The 19716-nt window shown below is 34.5% G+C and overlaps 2 protein-coding genes and 1 long non-coding RNA gene across 3 annotated transcripts; all 3 read right to left on the bottom strand.

Moving 5' to 3' along the window:
- Window positions 1-739: 739 nt before the first annotated feature.
- Window positions 740-12901, bottom strand: LOC110603593. The gene is made up of 15 exons (XM_021741367.2): window positions 12706-12901; window positions 10158-10693; window positions 9797-10079; window positions 8964-9250; window positions 7347-7526; window positions 6294-7043; window positions 6078-6172; window positions 5928-5987; window positions 5751-5839; window positions 3926-4492; window positions 3532-3603; window positions 3191-3261; window positions 3035-3092; window positions 2001-2274; window positions 740-1822 (listed from the first exon to the last, which is right to left on the bottom strand). The coding sequence occupies exons 2-15, from the start codon at window positions 10565-10567 to the stop codon at window positions 1110-1112; spliced, it is 3909 nt and encodes a 1302-aa protein (XP_021597059.1). The 5' UTR covers window positions 10568-10693; window positions 12706-12901; the 3' UTR covers window positions 740-1109.
- A 1152-nt stretch (window positions 12902-14053) lies between these two features.
- Window positions 14054-15144, bottom strand: LOC110604268. Its single transcript, XR_002486220.2, has 2 exons — window positions 14906-15144; window positions 14054-14592 (listed from the first exon to the last, which is right to left on the bottom strand). It is a non-coding gene; the product is annotated as an uncharacterized LOC110604268 (long non-coding RNA).
- A 2286-nt stretch (window positions 15145-17430) lies between these two features.
- LOC110604194 (protein ALP1-like) lies at window positions 17431-19325 on the bottom strand. The gene has a single exon (XM_021742328.2). The coding sequence runs from the start codon at window positions 19200-19202 to the stop codon at window positions 17616-17618; it is 1587 nt and encodes a 528-aa protein (XP_021598020.1). The 5' UTR covers window positions 19203-19325; the 3' UTR covers window positions 17431-17615.
- Window positions 19326-19716: the final 391 nt, after the last annotated feature.

Genomic DNA, 19716 nt, shown 5'->3' on the forward strand with positions numbered 1-19716 from the left:
AAGAGATAATAATCATTTAACTGGGGTTCAGATTAATTAGACAAAAGAAGACAATAAACAATTAATTCATTTGAGGTAAAATATGAATCCTGCAAATGGGGGAGACCAAAAAACTTCAATGGTTATTTCCTGTAAAAATCCATGTCATCAATTCTACAACACAAAACATATAGAATATTGTCTCTTTTGTTATTTCTTTAATTGATAGTTGAAGAAATTTTTATTACAACAAGAAACATATTGAAGGTATTCTTCCATTATTATCAATTAGAAAGGTAAATGCGCACTTATGTAAATTGGCATGATCTAATATCTGCAAAAACTTAGATAATATATCAAACTTAATAGCTTACACATTACAACAACTGATATAAGCTGCACCTCTATCAAACACTGTCCCACAACAACTTGAATATGCAGCAATGACTTCTTAAGAAGACAGAACAAAAATGGACAAGAAAAATCTCACTGTAAATTGGTGTGGCAGATTACATGTAGCAGAACCTGTAAAAAATATTAATGGTGAAGAAAAACGACAGAAGAGACCAACTAATTATGAGTATCGTGCTCCATAAACGAATGAAAAGGAAATTTAGTGGGATATCAAGAATAAGTTGCTGCATTTAATAAAATTAGTTCTGCCAGGACTTCAACTGCATCAAGGATGCAAAGAATCAGACATTTAAATTAAAAAGAAAGGAGACAGAAAGCATAAAAGGGTAAGTATGCAAGAGAGAAATAAACTGAATCAAAAGAGGATTTTATTAGAAATATAAAATGTATGTACAAGAGGCATTGTTTTCTCATTGTAAAAGCTACAGCCAGGATACAGTGTTTGCTGGGTTGTAAATGCTACGACATACTAACTTGTGACATGCTAAATTATACCTTGAACAAAAGAAATTTACAGTCGAAGTTACCAACACAGGAACAAAATTCAAACATCCGAAGGTTCACTTGAAAATCTTGGAAGTCTACCAAAGAATCTATATAACCTAATTGTGGACCCGCAGCCAAATAACCATCCATGTAACTGGTCATTTCTTGACAACAGTGACTATATTTCTGTGTCAATAGTATAATGAACAAGACTATACAGAGAAAGATTTTCAAACCATCATGTTTAAGTCTGAAAGGTCATCCATTGGAATTTCAAGGCCCATGAAGTCACCATGATCTTGTAATCCATCATCATCATCAATGTTCAACCAAGATCCCAGATCCTGCCCTTGGCCATCATCCAATCCTGGTAGCTGCAGGTTGGACAAATCAATGGACTCAGGATCATCCAATACATCTAAGCCAAAACCATCCTTTTCTCTTCTGTTGCTACTAGTAATGATTTCAGTAGACTTTGCATTTGCAGGTAAACCCGGTTTAGGTTGCTCTGATATCTTGCCAAGAAGGCCATTTACAGAAACAGACAACTGAGTTTTCTGCTTAGGTTTTGTTTTAGATTTCCTTTCCCCCTTAACATTGGATAATGCTGGCCGACCAATTTTATTTGTTCCATTTCTAGATAAAACCTCTTTGTTGTGCCCTTTGGCATCCCTATCTCTCTCACTCCTCTTTCCTTTTGCACTGCTTGATACTAGAGACCCTCCAATTCCTGAGGGAGCACTTGGCGTACCTATGGTACCTCCAACATCATCAAGAGACAATTCCCGCTTCTTCACCTTGTTTGACCATAAGTCTTCTTTAGCAGTAGATTGTTCAGAAAAGCGATTTACAGGTGGAAGCAAATCAGATGAATTAGCAACATAAAAATCTCCATTCTGACTCAACCGAGAAGTTTGAGGACTTGGCTGTGGAACCATAGAAGCTGCAGAAGACAAAAAAGAAAAAAAAAGGTGTTTAAATTGTCCCACATTACAGAAAATAAAGCTAGAGCAGAAGAACAAGATATTACAAACCACTAAATGCTTTAACAAGGTATTTAAACCACATGCACATTTGCGTGGAATACCAAAGTGAATTCCAGAGCAACCAGATAAAAATACCTGAAACTCTAGCTTCTAAAGTGCGGCTTGAGGTATTGGCATGCAGTTTTCCAGATTCCTCATCCACTGTAGTACCCAATGATCTTCCATCACTCAGGTTGGAAGACCTAGAAAGAAACATATCCCTAAATAGTGGTTCACTAAAGCAGCTTTTGCCTGTCTCTTCAAATTTGTGACACCGTTCTAATGTCCTTTTGACAAACGCTAATGCAGCCTGCTTAGCCATTTTGTTACTGGAACTTTTCCCACCAGTGGTACTAGAACCCCGGCAAGCCTATCAGAGAAAGACACATCATTTAACCATGAATTTTGTTACTCAGCACATTCTAAAATTTGTGACCACCAGTGTGATAACCAGCAAGGAAAAAGGGTTCATTGACTAAATTTCAAGCAATTGTTGGTTAACAAAAACTTTAAACTACGTACAAGCTATCAATGCAAGAACAACTCAGAGAGATGCTGGCACATGCCTCTAATCCTGAACCCTCTAAAAAATAAAATAGAAAGAGTTTTATAAAATAGAGAGAGCTTTTGGAACAAAAGTTTTCAACCAAGGTCAAGCTTCAAGGTCAAAGACAACACTAGGTGAGTAGCAAGCCAGAGAACTTTTTATTAAGAACTTTAGAATTAAAAGCCCTTTGAACAAAATCAACATTTCGGTTACTTAGGTGATGTACAGTCCTAGAGCCAGAAGAACATAAATTAGATTCACATCTTCAGATTCCAAAGCAATAGTAGGAATTAGCACTGAGAATCACATAAAATGTTCAGTAAAGAGCACAATTTTGAAGAATTTGGTGTCTGATCCATTGTCTGTTTCTTCACTAACCCATAATATCAAATTTTTAGCTCTTCTTCCATCACAATCTCAAACTAATTACAAAATCTCCTTCCAACTTATATGCATAAGCATAACAGCTCTTAATTTTGCAACACCAGATTATTCATAACAATGCATCCAGGCTGAACCTAAACAAAGAAACAGCAGCAAATCATGAAACAAAGCAAAGAGGTATTAACTGCAAGAATATTACCATATACTTTTCATAAGCCATTGTAACTAGTTTGTCATGAGCTCGCGGTTCAAATTCCCTGTACAAACATACAGTATTATGAGCACACAGTTATTGTGAAGTATTTTAAAAGGTAAAGACACATAGATTTATCCCATGAACAGAACAAATTCTTACTTTTCCTGAAGTTCTTTTGTTCCTGTGGCAGATTTCAACAGTTTATCTAACAAACCTTTCTTCTTTGAAACCTGTTGTAAACAGAAGAAACTATAACGTGAGTTTTTGTGAAGAAAACACCCACTGCAACATGGCAAATTCAACAGCAATATGTTGCAACTCAAGCAAAAATTTGAGACTTCCTACTTCCTATCATTGGACAAGAGTAAATAAATAAATATTAACATTTCCTAGAAATGCCATGATAACCACAAGAAAATGAAAAGGTAGGAAAAAAACACAGTTAATAAAGAAAGAGTACATAAGTTATGCAAGATGGCTTTACTAAGCAATCAACATACCTGTCCATGGTACTTGTCCTCTAAGCTGATAATCTCAGCACTGATTCCATCATCCTCCATCTGCAAATCAGGCTGAACAAAAAAGAAACACAATTACTAGAATATATTAATATATGCAAAGGCTAAAGCAGAATTGCATAAAGCGTTTAAGCATCACTCCTATCCTCTGCTAATCCACACCACCCCTCCCCTCTGTGGGGCACCAAATTAAAAACAAGAAGCTTGACATCTAAGCATTGGAAACCATATACTGCAGAAATTACAAGTAGCAGATATTTGACTTTCTTGAGCATCCACATGCTTACAAACACAAACCAACTAAAAAATGTAGAGATGATGTGAAACAAAAAGAAAAGTAACAACCATTTGAAAGTACATATAAAAATAAGCCTACCATTGTTTCTGGAAAAACTCCAAGACTTTGAACCTCCAGAAGGAGATTTTCATTTATCTGCCTATCATCATACTGAAATTCTGAACAGACCATGCCAGGAACCAATGCCCGGTCAGAATGAACACCATTTACAGAATGATTCAAGTTTGAATAAATGCCTAGGGTTGGGAAGCCCAATGGATCCACCTCTGCCACATTGTGTGTTGTCTTCCCAGTCACTTCATAACTATTAAATGCAGTGTGTCCAGAAAAATTGAAGTTATCTGCATGACTCAAGCCATTTGATCCCAACTCCCCGTCCAGCTCAAATCCAGTTTCATATGTATCACATTCAAAATCCCTATTTCTATGGGCACAATCTTCCTCTGGAATTATAGCTGCTAAGAGTCTTTGACAAAGGGGAATCTCTCTTGCTCCAGATACTGACAGTTCACAAATCCTTGATTCAGTAGAAAGTCCCACTTCTCCCACACATTCAAACAACCCATATCCATTAGGGACACTATTGCAGTTATTTACATCAGATGAAACTCTAGTAGGTGATGCTGCAGTAGATTCAATATTTCCCTGAAAAAGAAGCAGCAAATGTTAAGAAGAATATATAACAATAACAAACATGACAAAATTTTATTAAGAAAAACAGAGGTAGTCTCCCTCCAGTAATAACAATAATTATGATAGATTATCAAAAGACATTGCAATGAAGTGTACACCCAGGATGCTTCAGAGAAGCAGTACAATTAACTGGAATCAGGCCTTAAGATTCGAAACTAGCACAACCACCAGCAATACGACTTGCAGTTGATTAGAAACAATGAGAAAGGAATACTATCTATCATTCATTAGAAGGGGGAAGAACTGGATAATAAACAACAGAGATCAATAAACAGTGTTTAAAAAAACAACTAGATAATTTAGCTCTTGCAGAAAGCAGGCAAGAAAATGACTTCAAATGTGAAACAGCACTGACATACCCTATCATCACATACAGCAAAACCACCAACAATCAAGTTATGTAATATATATATATATATATATATATATATATATATTATATCAATCAGACATGGTAAAGGGTAAACAGTGAACGCATAGCTCCATTTCCTGCTCGTTCAAGCCTAATCTGTTATGGTTACTGCATAACTTAATTCTGATACTACTAAAATTGGAAATAACAGATGAATGTTATAACAAAAATTATCAGAAATACAATCCTAGCATATGCTAGGACAAATTAAACATGTTGCCTGAAGGGGACAGCCCAGAGGTTTGTGTTTGGGACTTCCAACTTTGAGGTGAAACCACCATTGTATAGTAAAAACCAAACCAGTCCAACATGTCAATGACATGTCATAGGGTGAAATAGTAAAAAAGAACTCAGCAACTCTAGACATTTTTGGCGAATAATTGGATGGTATGGAGGAAATGATCCATATAGCAAAACCCCAACAAGAATGGGATTGAGGCTTAGTTAAGTTAAAGGTCTGTGCCTGCCTGATGTCATTAGTTCATTACTCTTTGGCCTACACAACAAGGATATGTATGGTACACCTAAAATGATAGATTCAATAAATAAACAACATTTTAAATTGTTAAAAGGTAGTCATTCAAAGTATCAAGAAAAGAACTGTATATTGTAGGTAAAATTATGAAGCATGAAAGACATTAGAATCAAAGAGAAATGGGATGTATTCTTACTGCATGCTTTACACCTCCAAATTAAGATTGTAAGAATACCAAGAGTTTATGCAACAAAATATCTTGATATAAAGTCCCTACCTAAGAACAATAGTAAATTACTAAACTTAAAAGCTGAGTGCTTTACCTGTTTCTTCAAGTGAGCAATGTCTGCATCAGATATAAAGCCAAAGAATGGCTCCATTTGCCTCCAAAATGAGTTGGGACATGCATGAGCTGCAATAGCAATGAAGTTATTTAACCAAAAATACAGTTTCAGGAATAAAAAAAATACACCCGAATATTATTCAGTAACAAGTAGTACCAGGGTTAATCACAGCACTTGCAGCAGCCAATAGCTCTTCATGCCCATCATCTGAGCCAACTAAAAAGATCAAGCCAGAAGTGAATACAGGAACTAGAATTGATAATCACGAACCTTTATACACTAGAAATATTTTGAAGATAAAATTACCAAGAAAATCCGCTGCTGCATTAACTGTTGTATGCTTTTGACGTTTATATGCCTTGCGGCCAGAAAGTTTTCTAGTTGGCGGACGACCTGTCTTGCTGATAAAAATGTTTAATGTGTGAGATTTCACTTTGAGTGGCCCACATTGCTAAGACTACAAAATTGAAAAAGATACGTGATAAACTTGGGAATAAAATTAGAAAGGAGAAAATATTTAACCTTTCATTTTTATCAAAATTAAGTCTGGCACTTCTAAGCTGTTTTGCTGTTCCAACATTGCCAACCTTCTCTACCGAAATTGGCAAACGAGTCCTTGTTGTAAAACCCCGCCCAGTCCTCCCTTGCCTCCTTACTCCATCTCCAAGGTCTTCCCCATTAACAGGCTTATTCTTTCTTGAAGAGAAGCCCAAAATTGAAACTTTTTGAACATTATGTCCAGCTTTCTCATCGATCTCATCAGACCTTTTACCCTTGTCTTTAGATTTAATTTCAGGAGCCCCAGATTCCTCACTTTCAGATAATGCAGCAGAAGAAACAGGTTCATTTTTCAACTTTACTTGCTGAGGAGAATTTCCAATCAAACGCTTAGTAAATCCCAATCCAAGTTCATTACCGGAAACATCAGACACAGTATCCAAAGCAGGACTTTCATCATTATTTGAAACAATTGGAATCAAATTTGTTCTTCTAGCAGTACGAGAACTCTTCTGTGGCCTCTGGCCTGCCCAATGGGCAACAGGTGGAGATGAAGATCGAGCTGATGCTGTGCGTTTACGGTTGCCAGTTCCAACAGTAGGTGGCTTGTTAGTGCAATGTGAAAGCTCCCAATCATTCGGAGCAGTAGCTCTATGGACTACTGGTGACAACTTGGGGGCAACGCCTGAACCTGACCATGGAGCTCGGATGGATGCATTCATTTTTGTGCTTGAAGTAGGACTAGCTGAATTAAAATCATCACGAACAGTTGCTCTGAGCATTACATGAACCAAAAGAATGAGTCATAAAACCATCTGATTGACACATATCTAATGAACAAAAAAGAGAAAATATATCATGCAACCCCCCTCTCAAATTTCAATTTTTCTTTTTTATCTTAAAAAAAAGAGTCACTACTGCACAACGATCTAAAGGATCACAAGGAAAAATATGCTCTATTATTTATTTGAAGAGATAATTGCATTAAAACCTGAAACCTGAGTAGCAAAACAATTCCTCAATGAATGGTAATGACTAAACGACAACAAAAACTAAAGTGGAGATGAATAAACTTACTTATTAACAGCTCTGATATTCACCCTCTCCTTATCTGAACCAATAGAACGTTCTCTTCTGTCATTGAGAAGAGAACTATTGTCGAGATCAGCCCTAGGGATGGATGACCGCATACTCAAGCCTGTTTGTGAGTTACCGTCTGATTTTCCAATGCTCACAGTACTAGCAGCAACTCCTGGCCTATAGCAAGACATAGATTAATGATGACCCAAAACGGAGATTATAGAAATAAAAGAAAAAAAAATTACCAAAAACTAACAATAATTTTCTTCGGTGTTAAACTTTATAGGTCTTAAAATAATAAGCCAGAAATAACCCTAACAAATAAGCACAACTAGGTTACTTTTTATTATTGTCTGAAAAGTAACTCTTTTCCCCCTCTATACTACAAAAAGGAAGCTTCAGAAATAATTATTTTCCTTATCTCAAAGTTGATTAAGGACTTCTATTCTGATTAAGAATTTCAATGACTTTAGAGATCTTTTCTACTAAGCAAGCACTCCATGGTCTATCGATACTTTTTATTATTCATTAGAGCAATCCTCATTGACAAATACTTTATCATGCAAATGCTAGGTAGGTAAACATGATAGGTTAAACAGTGGGTGCAGTGATGAATGATGATTCTGTTATTGCAGAAAAGTTTAATTTTGAGTTTTAGACTCATCAATACATCCAAATTATATATTTCATTCAAATATCACAGAAGCATAAATTTGGATTAAGGCATTATTTGTGTGCCACAAGCAATCAAATGTAAGAAACCATTAGGTGATAACTATTTTTGTATACTGAGTTGTCCCTAATAATTACTTCAAAAAGGTAGTTTAAAAATAGCGAAGCACATGATGGCACCACATGTAGAAGAGAACCAATAATAATAAAAGAAATAACTGATTTTAATATACATGTTTTCATTGTTGTCTTGACATTCTCTATTCTTTAATCAATAAAACCTTCATAAGCATGGAGATTTATCATTTTCCAAACTTCATCTTTAATATAAAATACTGTTTCAGCTAAAAATAGGACAGAAAAGTTCAAAGAATACCAACAGAAATGCAATAAACAAGTACTACAGTTGCATAAAAGAGAAACTTGGCCTCCCATGAAAAAATAACCAAATATACGACTTAAAAACTAGAAACACGATATCGAAGAAAACAAATGTTAATGACTTCTATATATGAAAAGGCAATATTGTAAATTATAGACATTAGACAAAATTGTACTTATTTTACTATAAATCACAATTTTTAACTCCAATTTTACTTTATTACAATTTTGTCTATATTTTCAATTGTTTACATGTTCTCACTCATAAAACCATAAAAGACTACTTGCAATAACAACAATGGCAGTAACAGCAAGTAGTACATAAAACTCTTATTTTAACATTACAAAGGATTCTAGCAATAGAAGGGCAATATCACAAATATATAATTTACCAAGTTTCCTCCAAGCAAAGAAGAAACAAAGCAATTATAGGAAAAAGATAACCAAAAGAAACAGCAAAGAGAAAAATTATCAGATACATTTTATAGTGGTTAATTAAGCCAAGGGCACAGAAGCCAGAACAGGCAGGAGGTAGAATAATAGCACTCCAAGAAGGCATACCTGAACCCATGCGAGTCGCCATTTAGCCTTGATCGAGCCTCAGTAACAGGCCGTTGCTGCATTCCCTGTTTGGACTCACGATAGCCATCAGTGGATTTAGTTGACACTAGACTTGGAGAAACATCTGCCTTTATCACAGAGCGCTTCTTCTTCATTTTTGTCTTTTCCCAACCATCAACACCAATGGATAAAGTTCGATCGTCACCTTGAACTGCAGCAGTATTTGCAAGCCTTAGCATTTCTCTATCTCTATCTACTGTACCAGCTGGCCTGACAAGAGAATTGCCCTGCACATCCACATAGATTTGTAAAAATTTATACAACAGTTTTCAAAGAAATAAAGATGTGGAAAGAGGTATGCTAGCAAACACAGGTCATCCACCAAAGAGACTATCAATATTATCTTAATGCATTATGGAGCAAATAACAGAAATTTAAACTAGAAGCATAATCACCCACTTATACTCAATATCTTTTTTTTCCAATGCAGCAAGGGGGAGAGATAGAGGATTACAAACCAGTAACCTCAAAGCAAGAATTAGATAAAACAGGCTTCCAAGTTACAAGATGGAAAATCTTAATGAAGACAGAGAAGCAGGGGAACCAACCAAAACCAAAAATATCAGAATCAAATGGATTAAAAAAAATAATCAATAGGGAAGATAAAAATATTACACTGCCAAAACCATAAATCAACGAAGATAAAATATTATGATGCCAAAACCATAAAACATCGTGACAAGGATCATTATGAATTGACGAAATGAGATATCCAAAAAGATACTGAAATCTTTGACTAAATAGGGGTAGAGAAAGGTATACAAGTTACAGACCCTCACATCCACCAAAGAAGTTCGTGTCCGTTTGTTTGGCACAACATTTTTTGTTCTCTCCTCCGACTTTTGCGGTTCAAGTTCAAAACCACCACCACTAACAGCATGATTATGAACCCCCATCTTACCAAAGCTTGGGCCCAGGACTGATCGATCATTTGATAACAAGGAATTTGACCGATCGCTAGAAAAGCTTTCTGATCTTGATCTCTTCTTTGATGGAATACTGGGGAAAAACTTGTTGAATACAGACAACGCTTCATTGAAAGTCTTCGTCCGTAACCTGTTAATTTCGTGAAATTTAATAAACCAGCTACAGCTCTCACTCAAGGCTCAAGAGATAGAGCATTTAAAGACCTACCTGGCCTTGACACAGCTTTCGCGCAGACCAGCCTTGACCCGCTTGATTTCCTCAGGAGCAGGGACTTTGCCTTTCGAAAGACCCGATGGAGAATCATCCACAGACACACCAAGAGCAACATTCAAGTGTCGTTTAAAGTCCCCATGAAGATTAGACTTATGGTCAGCAGCCACCACCTTTGGATCAAAACGCAAACACTGAAAGAAATTCACCACATCTCCTTGTGCTACCATGGAACTGCTTCGTGTCATGTTTGGTAGAGAAGATAGTATGGGGTTCTCCATGCTCTCACGAAAACTACCTGATCTGTCCAACTGAGCAGTTAAGTGGGATCCACCACGCTGCCCACTGGTGTATAACGACCTATTTGGGCTATCAGAAGATAAATCGAACTTACTAGATGTTGCCATTGCATTGGTTTCCTTACATCCTCTGTATTGAAAACCCAATAAATATAACAATGCATGACAAAATTAGATAATTGCTGCACATAAAGCCCAATTTGAGCCTTTGTTGGATGGCAAAGGGCAATGCACCTGAAAAGGAGAAAAAATTACAGATGAGAACTATGGAATTTTCAGACTTCATATTACATCAACTTTTTATGCTCTTACACGCTCAATGCTGAGTATAGAAATATGACCAATAATGACAAGTTTCGCTTAAGATCCCAATATGAATGACAACAGTTTACTTTCAAAAACTTAGAAGCAGTAAACTGAGCTAAGATCCATAACCCCCCCCCCCCCAACAACTAAGATAATTAGTATTATCATCTTTTTTTGAACATCAAAAGACAGAAAATTAGTATAAATATAGACTTCTCTTTAAAAATAACAAGTTTTGTTAAATATAAAAATAATGAAACGTTAAGAGACTGCAAACAGAATCCTTTCACAAGAAACACCATTATCCCTCCTTGATTGATGCAGGACACAAGCTTTACTTAGATAAAAGTTCATCACCACACATTTGTATCCAGGATGTAAAATACAAATTAACATCTAAATGAGACAATTTTTGCCATTTATCTATTTCTAGGCCAATATCCTCTTCTAGAAAATCATAGACATTACACCTCCTCACACCAGCTCAACCAGCATTGTTTGACTTTCTTCTTTTTCTTGTAATGGTTCAAGCTTAATCACATTACTCCATCTCCTTTACTGTTGCTGCTTGCACATAACTGAACTCTAGTAAACAGGTTCCAATATCGTCCTTCCAACTAACAAAATCTCCAATTCATTATACCAGCATTTCTATAATTTCCTATGCTGTCATAACTCCATCTATTCAGCATCTCCTAATATAACCATGTTCTAAATAAAAGATTCCATTTCCTTTTTCATATAAAGTGAATCAAGGCATCCAATATAGGAATTGCACAAATATAGGAAAAGCAACAATCCTAAGGCTGCTACAACATCTCTCTTTGCAGTAAAATCTTTAGGTGTTAATAACAAACCAAGTACACAGTGCAAACTCATTGTAGCAAAGCAGTTTTAGTACAGTTGCACAAATGGCTACAACATAATTTTTACCATTTGAAACGATGTTCAGTATAATGCTGAACAATTACTTTCAGGTAGAGGAACTTGAGCATTGCATCAATAACAAATACAGAATTAACTGCATTCCAAGCATGAATCATATATTTTTAGGTTCAGCAAAAACACAGATAAATTGGATAAAATAATAATTGATACATGTCACATGCATAGCATAATTCGACCATGGTTCCAATGAATAGTAGCACACTTCAGCTCATTAATTGCATTGAAATAGTAACTCATCACTTGCATAAACAGAAAAAGGAAATTGAATAAAAAGTGTGCCAGATGCCACTGGATATACCCAACTGATGACTTAAATATCTACGCAAACTTAGTTGGAAAATAAATCCTGATAGAGTCATGTGGCCAATTATGTCTCACTTCCTTTAAAAAGAAAATTATCACCATTAGCCCCATTAGTTGCATTCTGAGCAAACTAGTCAGGATACAGCAATTAACTTTAGTTGCTCTTCTCAAGAATATACTATCTCAAACTTGCGCCAACAATTCCCATTCAGCTTTCCTTCTATTCAATCTGATTTATCCGATAAAACTGCACCCAATTGGAACTTTACAAGCTAGTTCTCCTATCCCCCTTTTCCCCATTCTTCAATTTCTTGTTACCTATGTTTCTCTATTCATCGGTCTATTTCCTATCAGAAAACGACCTTCTAATCACATTAGCTGCTCCATTGCAAAAATTCTGCAAGCACAAGTTGACGGACACTGTTCATTCTACACTTCTTCTAATTATAATCCCAATCTCAGTTCATTCAACAAACCCGTTAAATGATTAAGCAAGCAAATAAATCAATGCATAAATAAACACCTAAAAATTGAATCAACATAAAACCTTGAAAATGGAAGCAGACTCCATGCTAAATCACCAGAAAAAAAAATAATTAACACGAAAAATAAACCCTAGCACTTGAATCAAACGTGAAATTGAAAATAAAACAAAGGAACACGCATTAAGAATAGCAGACGAATTCTACCTCGAATAGTTAAAATGATGCTCAATAGTGAGCGAGAACTGGAGATTGAGTGATTTAGGGATTGGAATTGGATATCCGTGACGAGAAGAAGTTGGAGCTCCAAATCGAAGGTTCGTACAAAGCCATGGAGGACGAGGCGCCCTGAGTTTTGATCGGCAATGGAAATTGGGCTTTGTTAAATTACAGAATTGTCCATGAATTGGGCAGTGAAATTTCGAAGGAAAGAATGGAGAAGTGAGGGCATTTAGGGTATAAAAGTGTGGAGCCGAGCTCCTACACGGCTTCAAGTAGGCCTATAATTGTAATGTGATGCAATGTAATGTCCTTGCAAATAACCAAAACGAATTTTCAGTTGGAAGATTTTTTAGCTTTACACACTGCCAAAACTGTCTTAGAATTTTTTAAAAACAAATTATGCATATAAACGATAATTAATAAACTTTAATTATTGAGTATTTATCTTATCATATAAAATTTAATTTAAAATTTACTAATTTAGATTTTGTTTTTTATTATATTTATTTTAAATTAATCTTGAATCGGTTTATACACATACTTTTTGTTTAAAATTAAGAATTTTATAATAATTTAATTTAATTATTTTTTTAATAATTCTCTTATTTAAAATAAAAAAATTTAATTTGTCAAATTAAAAATATTCATTTTAAAATGTTGAAATCTGGTATGATTTTTTAATAATTTATTTAATTTGTTTTTACAAAATAAATCACAATAATAAGATTAAGTTTCTTTCTTTAATTATTTTAAAACTCCACTCCCTTTATAACTTGGCTTGAAGCTTTCATAATTGAATTGATATTGTTGGATTAAGTTTTATTAATTTTATTTTCTTTTTGAAACTAAGTTTTTATTAATTTTATTTGTCTTTAAAAATATTGTATATGAAAAAATAAATTTATGTCAAATGTATTAAATGCTTAAAATTATCAAATGTTAAGAAGATATAAATAGATTGTAAGATCCTAATGAAATTAAATAGACACTTCCATCTAATAATAAGATAATAACCTAATTAAAATGTTTGACATTGGTTCATCTCGTTAAGCTTAATCCATAATAGTAGCAGCTTACATCTTGATAAATAATTAATTTAAATTTGATATTGTAATAACATTTATAATCTTTATTTAAATATAATCTTAATATAATAATAATAAAAATAACAGGGATTGCTTTGGTAATTGGTACAGTTAAGATTCCTTCATCAATGTATGGGAATAAGCTTTCTGATACCTCGTCCACAAAGCATCATTACTGAAGATCCTTTTCTTTTTCAATTTTTATTATTATTATTTAGCATGTTTTGAAACTTGCAATTTAGTGGATTGAAGATTGAAGCCTGTCTTTCTTTCCATTTATTTTTCAGCATCCTTAATCATTTATGGATCAGTCAAAATGACTCAGCTGAGCTACCAAGCCAAGCTTATGTAAAAACTATCAGGAAAAGAAAAATAATAAAGAAAAGTAGAAGTCAGAGTTAAGCAGCCCACTTGACAACAGGAGACCAACAAGTAGGCCCAATTACCATGTGATAACCTTGAATTTGACTCGCCAAGAGCAAGGATAGAGCGTTGCCCAAGACAATGAATCAAGTCTACGTGTGGATAATTTTACTAAAGATTCCAAAATCTGACCTAATTTGCAGTTGCTGGGCTGCGCCTGTGGCGGCCAAGATAATAGGATCACCCAAGGTTAAGCATCCTCTCTCTCAATCCTCCAACTTCGCAAGATGAGTGCTCTATCTGTTATGCTGATGCCGTACAGTTTACACGCTGAGCAATCAGTGATTCTTCGTGGTGACAGAGAGAAAGCTTCTGGATTTCCGAGTCATCAGGCAAGTCTTCAGAATAATCACACTGCGATCACCTAGAAGGATTTTTTTTTTTGCAATGCAGGAAATTTTAGCTTAGCAACGTAGGGATTATTATAATCGATGTAAAACCAGAACAGGTAAATGTCATGTATCAATCTATTCTTACTCTGACACGCTCCTCTTTAATTCTGCAGAAAATTGGATAAACTTAAAGAGCAGGCGTAGAACAATTACCAAAACCTATCAGATTCAATTGCAAATGTTCTAGCTAAAATGTAAATGCCGGCATGCGATGCGAACCAAAATCTGAAATGAGATCATCCAAGATTCATCAAGGAATTTAAGAGATATTGTAGAGAAGGAAACCTTTGTTTCCGCTGTTGAATGTGCTTCATCTGAGCCTTGTAGAGGTTCTCAATTGAAAGCCATCCTCTCCGAGGTCAGTCTGGAACTAACTCCCCCTCATCCTCCTCTCTGTCCATGGCTTCACCTCCTCGTCGTCCTCGTGTTTCTCCTACTCCTTCCTTGTTGTGATTATTCTCCATAGCCTCTCTCTCTGTCTGTCTGCCACTATATGTTTGGCACCAGGGGGACGAGCAAAAAAAAACAAATTCAAAAATCTATTAATTAATTTATTCGTATTAAAATTATTTTATATTTTTTTAATATTTAATGATTAAAATTAATAAAATAATTATTAATATTTTTTAAAATTTTAAATATATTTTAATATTATTTTTGAGTCATCTATTAATAATTTTTTATATTATAAAAATTAAATAATAAATATTCACTTGCATTATTGAACGATGATGTCAATTGAGGCGCTAGATTGTGTTATTACTTATTAGTCTACAAAGAGATTGGAGATTCAAAAATAAATTTTAGTTTCTTTATTTCATAAATTAAGTGTCGCAGTCAAACTAGCTAGTTGCTCATTAATTTTGTTTTAGAGTGATGGGATGCTATGAGCTATGATAATTTGTCTTTTCCTTTTTTCCAAATTTAAATCTATTTGACTTTCACATAGAGCTAATTAATATAATTATATGGATATATTTGTAAAGACTTTTTTTTAAAAATTTAAATATCTTTAATATTTAAATTTGTTCCAAATTTAATTACAATTTATTCTAAATTATGCAAATTGTATTATTATCTAACAAATATAAAAATTTACTTACCTTTATCCATATGTATTTTTTTTTCTTTTCACAAAATGCAGCAATTTGTTAATATTTATTAAATTGAAATTAAATATAATTCATTTTAAAAACTAATTCAAGAGAAAATAACACCTTACTTCCATTTCAATTCAACATTACTTTTGCACAAACAGAGAACTAATAGATTTTTGTCAATTTTGATATTACCTTATGCATTATGATTTTTTATCTTGTAATTAACCATATTATTTGAAGTTCATGTAATTAAAACTTTGATACTCTCGAAAAAAAATTAGAACTTTGATAAATTATAATGTAATTATTGTAGTCTAATAAAAACTGCTCATTAGTTTTTATATTTTTAAAATAAATTATTTAATTTTTATAATTAAAAAAAAACTAACAAATCAGTGGAGGATTTATTTATTTCATTCACTATTTAAAACTTATAATTTTATAATTCTAGCAATCTAATTATTGTAGTTTAAATCTATACAATAAGTTAATACTTAAATAAATAATATATACTTAATTTACTTTTGTTTGCATTAAATTGTTAAAATATGGAGTTTGATATTGATAAATTTTATTTTGTAGCAATTATAAAGATTTTATTTTATTGTCAGATAAGAGTAAAGTCTAATTAAATTTAAAATAAATATAAATAATTAAGATTTAATTTTTTAATAATTTGAAAGGAGTTTAAACACCACGATCAAGGGCATCTGACGGCATAATAGAGTCTCCCATCCCCATATTTGCACCCAGAGTTGCTAGAATTGGAAAACAGAGGCTATCTGAAAACTTCTCCTTTAAAAGGTCAAAAGATTAAATGGCCTTAAATTCCGAATAGAAATTTATGAAGGATGGGACAATGATTTATGAATTAGCAAAACTAGGATGGGATAATGATTTATGAATTAACAAAACTGATAAATCTTTCACTCCACGATTAATGCCGAGACAGAGAAAAGAGAAAATCGCGAAGTAAGAGAACTGATTGCTAAGTCAATGGGCATTAGAAAGGCAGTTTAATTGGCTCAACTCTCAAGCATTAAATAAGCAAGACAAAGCCATCAATCACGATTACACGGAGGAGGTCCTTTGTCAAAGGTAGGGATGGCAAGGTATTTTTTGTATCCATTTCCGCTGAATCTTAATAGATAGACATTAATATTAATTAGATTTGAAATAAATTTAAATTTAAAAAATAATATTTATTATAAATTTAAATTTTATATATAAAATAATTACTGTTTAAATTTATTTTATATAAATAATTAATTTAATATAAAAATATATTTTATAATAATATTTATAAATTTTTTATATATTTTTATTTAAAAATTAAAATTTAAATATTTTTAAAAAATATTAAATTTTTTAAATGTAAATTATTAATAAAAATATTTTTATATAAATTATTAATTAAAATAGATGAGACTAAATAGGGTCGAATTTTATTCGAATAACAATTAAATTTAAAATAAATTTAAATAGTTTAAATTAATTTTTAAATGAATTTTTAATATTGATAATATAAATGAGATTCAAATTTGAATACCTTAACCATTTATATCCTCAATCAAAATCCCAAGTTTGAAACTTAAACCTTCAATCATCCCAAACTGGGGCTTTCCCTATTCCATATCCCTGCTCAAGCTTAAGGCAAAATCAAATCTAGATGCAAAATGGGAAGAGATGAGTTGGGACTCAGCATTCATATAACCAAAAAGCATTCATTTTTATTTGTTAGATGGATAAAATACAATATTTTACATGGACCCATCGGAAAAAAAAATACAATCATCTTATTCTCTAGGTAGTACAGTGTGACAAGCCACCGTACCCAAAAAAAATAATGCAAAAACATAAAGTCCAGCCTACAAAATGATGCTATAACTAAGGAGCTAGAGGAAGGAAGTGCCTGCAAGGCCATGATGCAAGAGATTGTGGGCGATGTGATCCCTGGCCTGGATTGCACCTACTGATCTCAGGGCATTTTCAGGTATCATCTCATCGTCGAAAAGGTCATATTTTAGCTCTGGTTCAATCTCCTCATTTCTCATCTGGCAAATGTTGTGCAAGACACAACAAGCCCCAAGAACCACTGGCAGGTCCTGGAGCTTCACTTCAGTTCTCTTCTGCAAGCAAGACCACCTTCCTTTGAGTCCAGCGAACGCTTCCTTAGCCACCCTTTGAACCTCACCAATCTTCTCATTGAATGCGTGCTGTGTCCATGTCAAATTCTGGTGGGTATAAGGTACCAGAACCCAGTCCGTTAGTGGGTACCCAGAATTTCCAACAATCCAGACATCCTTCAAAGCCCCCCTATTAGCCCTCTGGTACAGGGCAGACTTCTCCAACACCTGATCATCAGGCATTGAGCCAGGCCAGCCAATGCAAACATCAGTGAAAACGCCTCTGGGATCAACAACGCCTTGAACTGTTATAGAATATGATGTCTTTTGATTCCTCTCGGTGTGTCTCTTATTGAAATAAGCCGCCACGCTAATCTTTGGTGCGATAATTGGAACATGGGTAGTGTACATTGAGCCACCAACATTTGGTATCCCTGACATTGATTCATATTCGCTCTTAATCATCCTCAATTTCTCCTCATCTGGCCATTGAAGGAACTTGGGCATCAACACAGTCTTTATAGCCGAGCAGACCTCTAAAACCAGTTTATGGCAAGTAGAGATCCCCAATCCAAATCTTTTCGACACGAGTCGCAAAGGCTCGCCTGTGGCCAACCTCCAAATACAAACCGCCACGCGTTGGCGAACAGGAATAGCATCACGCAACATTGTGTTCTTTTTAGTAACAACAGAATCCAACTCGTCACAGATCATCTCGAATGTTGCTTTACTCATGCGAAAAGCCTTCTTGAACTCCTCCTCTGGGAAATCCGGGTGGCTACATCGCTCCCACCAGTCCTTTGACCTGTCCTTCACCCATAGCCGCCGGTGCTGGCCTGACCCCGTAGCCCCCCCACCAGCACCGCTACCACTACTCTGGGCTGAATCCCCAGAAGCAGCATTTTCAGTCACCACCGCGGCAACCGCGGAAGCTGAGCGGCGCGCCCGCTTAGTTCTATTATGATCCACTTCATCCAAATTGGAGTAGTGGGTCTGGAGTTGAGAATTATAATCATTCATAGCTTGGACTTTCCGCTTGTAATTGGAATCGAACAGTGCCTTATCTTGCTGAGAATCAATAACCCACTGCTGCTGCTCTTGTTTCTCCTCCTCATCCAGCATCAAAAGAGAAGCAAATATATCTCTCATTGCACTCTTCTTCAAATCCTCTTCCTTAGATTGTTGGAAAGGATCTTTATTGCCATCTCCACCATCGTCTTCACCTCTTCTCTTACGCTTCTTTAAATCGTTGTTCACAGTAGAATTACCACCATTAGTAGTATCCATATCCTGAAAAAGACTATAGAAATACGAAATATCCTCCTGATTAAGAAGTGGGAAAGATGAGATTTCCATCAAAATGAAAGCAAGAAAAAAGTGTTTGAGAAAATGCCTGAAAGGAAAGATGTGAACTCGAAAATGGTATTCAGATTGGGAACAGAGAGCTGGGTACACGAAGATGATGGGATTTAGGGGAATTTATTTTTATATATACGTAAGGAAGCGCGTGTGAGCAAAGTGTGAACGCGGTATGGGGGACTCGACGGACGGTGACTTGGACTTTTTTTTTTTTTTTTTTCATATATAATGTTAAGATTTACGCGGTTGATGGGCGTGTGATTCGGAAGTTTGGACCGTTGGATTTGGAATTCTGTCGTCTGGGTGTTGAAGAAGACACACGTTGGATGGAAAGCTTTAAGAGTGAGTGGAAGCTTCGCAAAATGCCACAAGGGAATTAGGGAAGGTCCAGGGAAGGAGCTTTTATTAGAAAGAATACAGGGTTATGACTGTAAATAAAATTTTTTATATTTATATTTATCTTTCTAGATATTTATTTTTTTATTAAACAATTTAATGCGAAAAGGTATAT

This window comes from Manihot esculenta, chromosome 16, assembly GCF_001659605.2.
Source record: "Manihot esculenta cultivar AM560-2 chromosome 16, M.esculenta_v8, whole genome shotgun sequence".
NCBI lineage: Eukaryota > Viridiplantae > Streptophyta > Magnoliopsida > Malpighiales > Euphorbiaceae > Manihot > Manihot esculenta.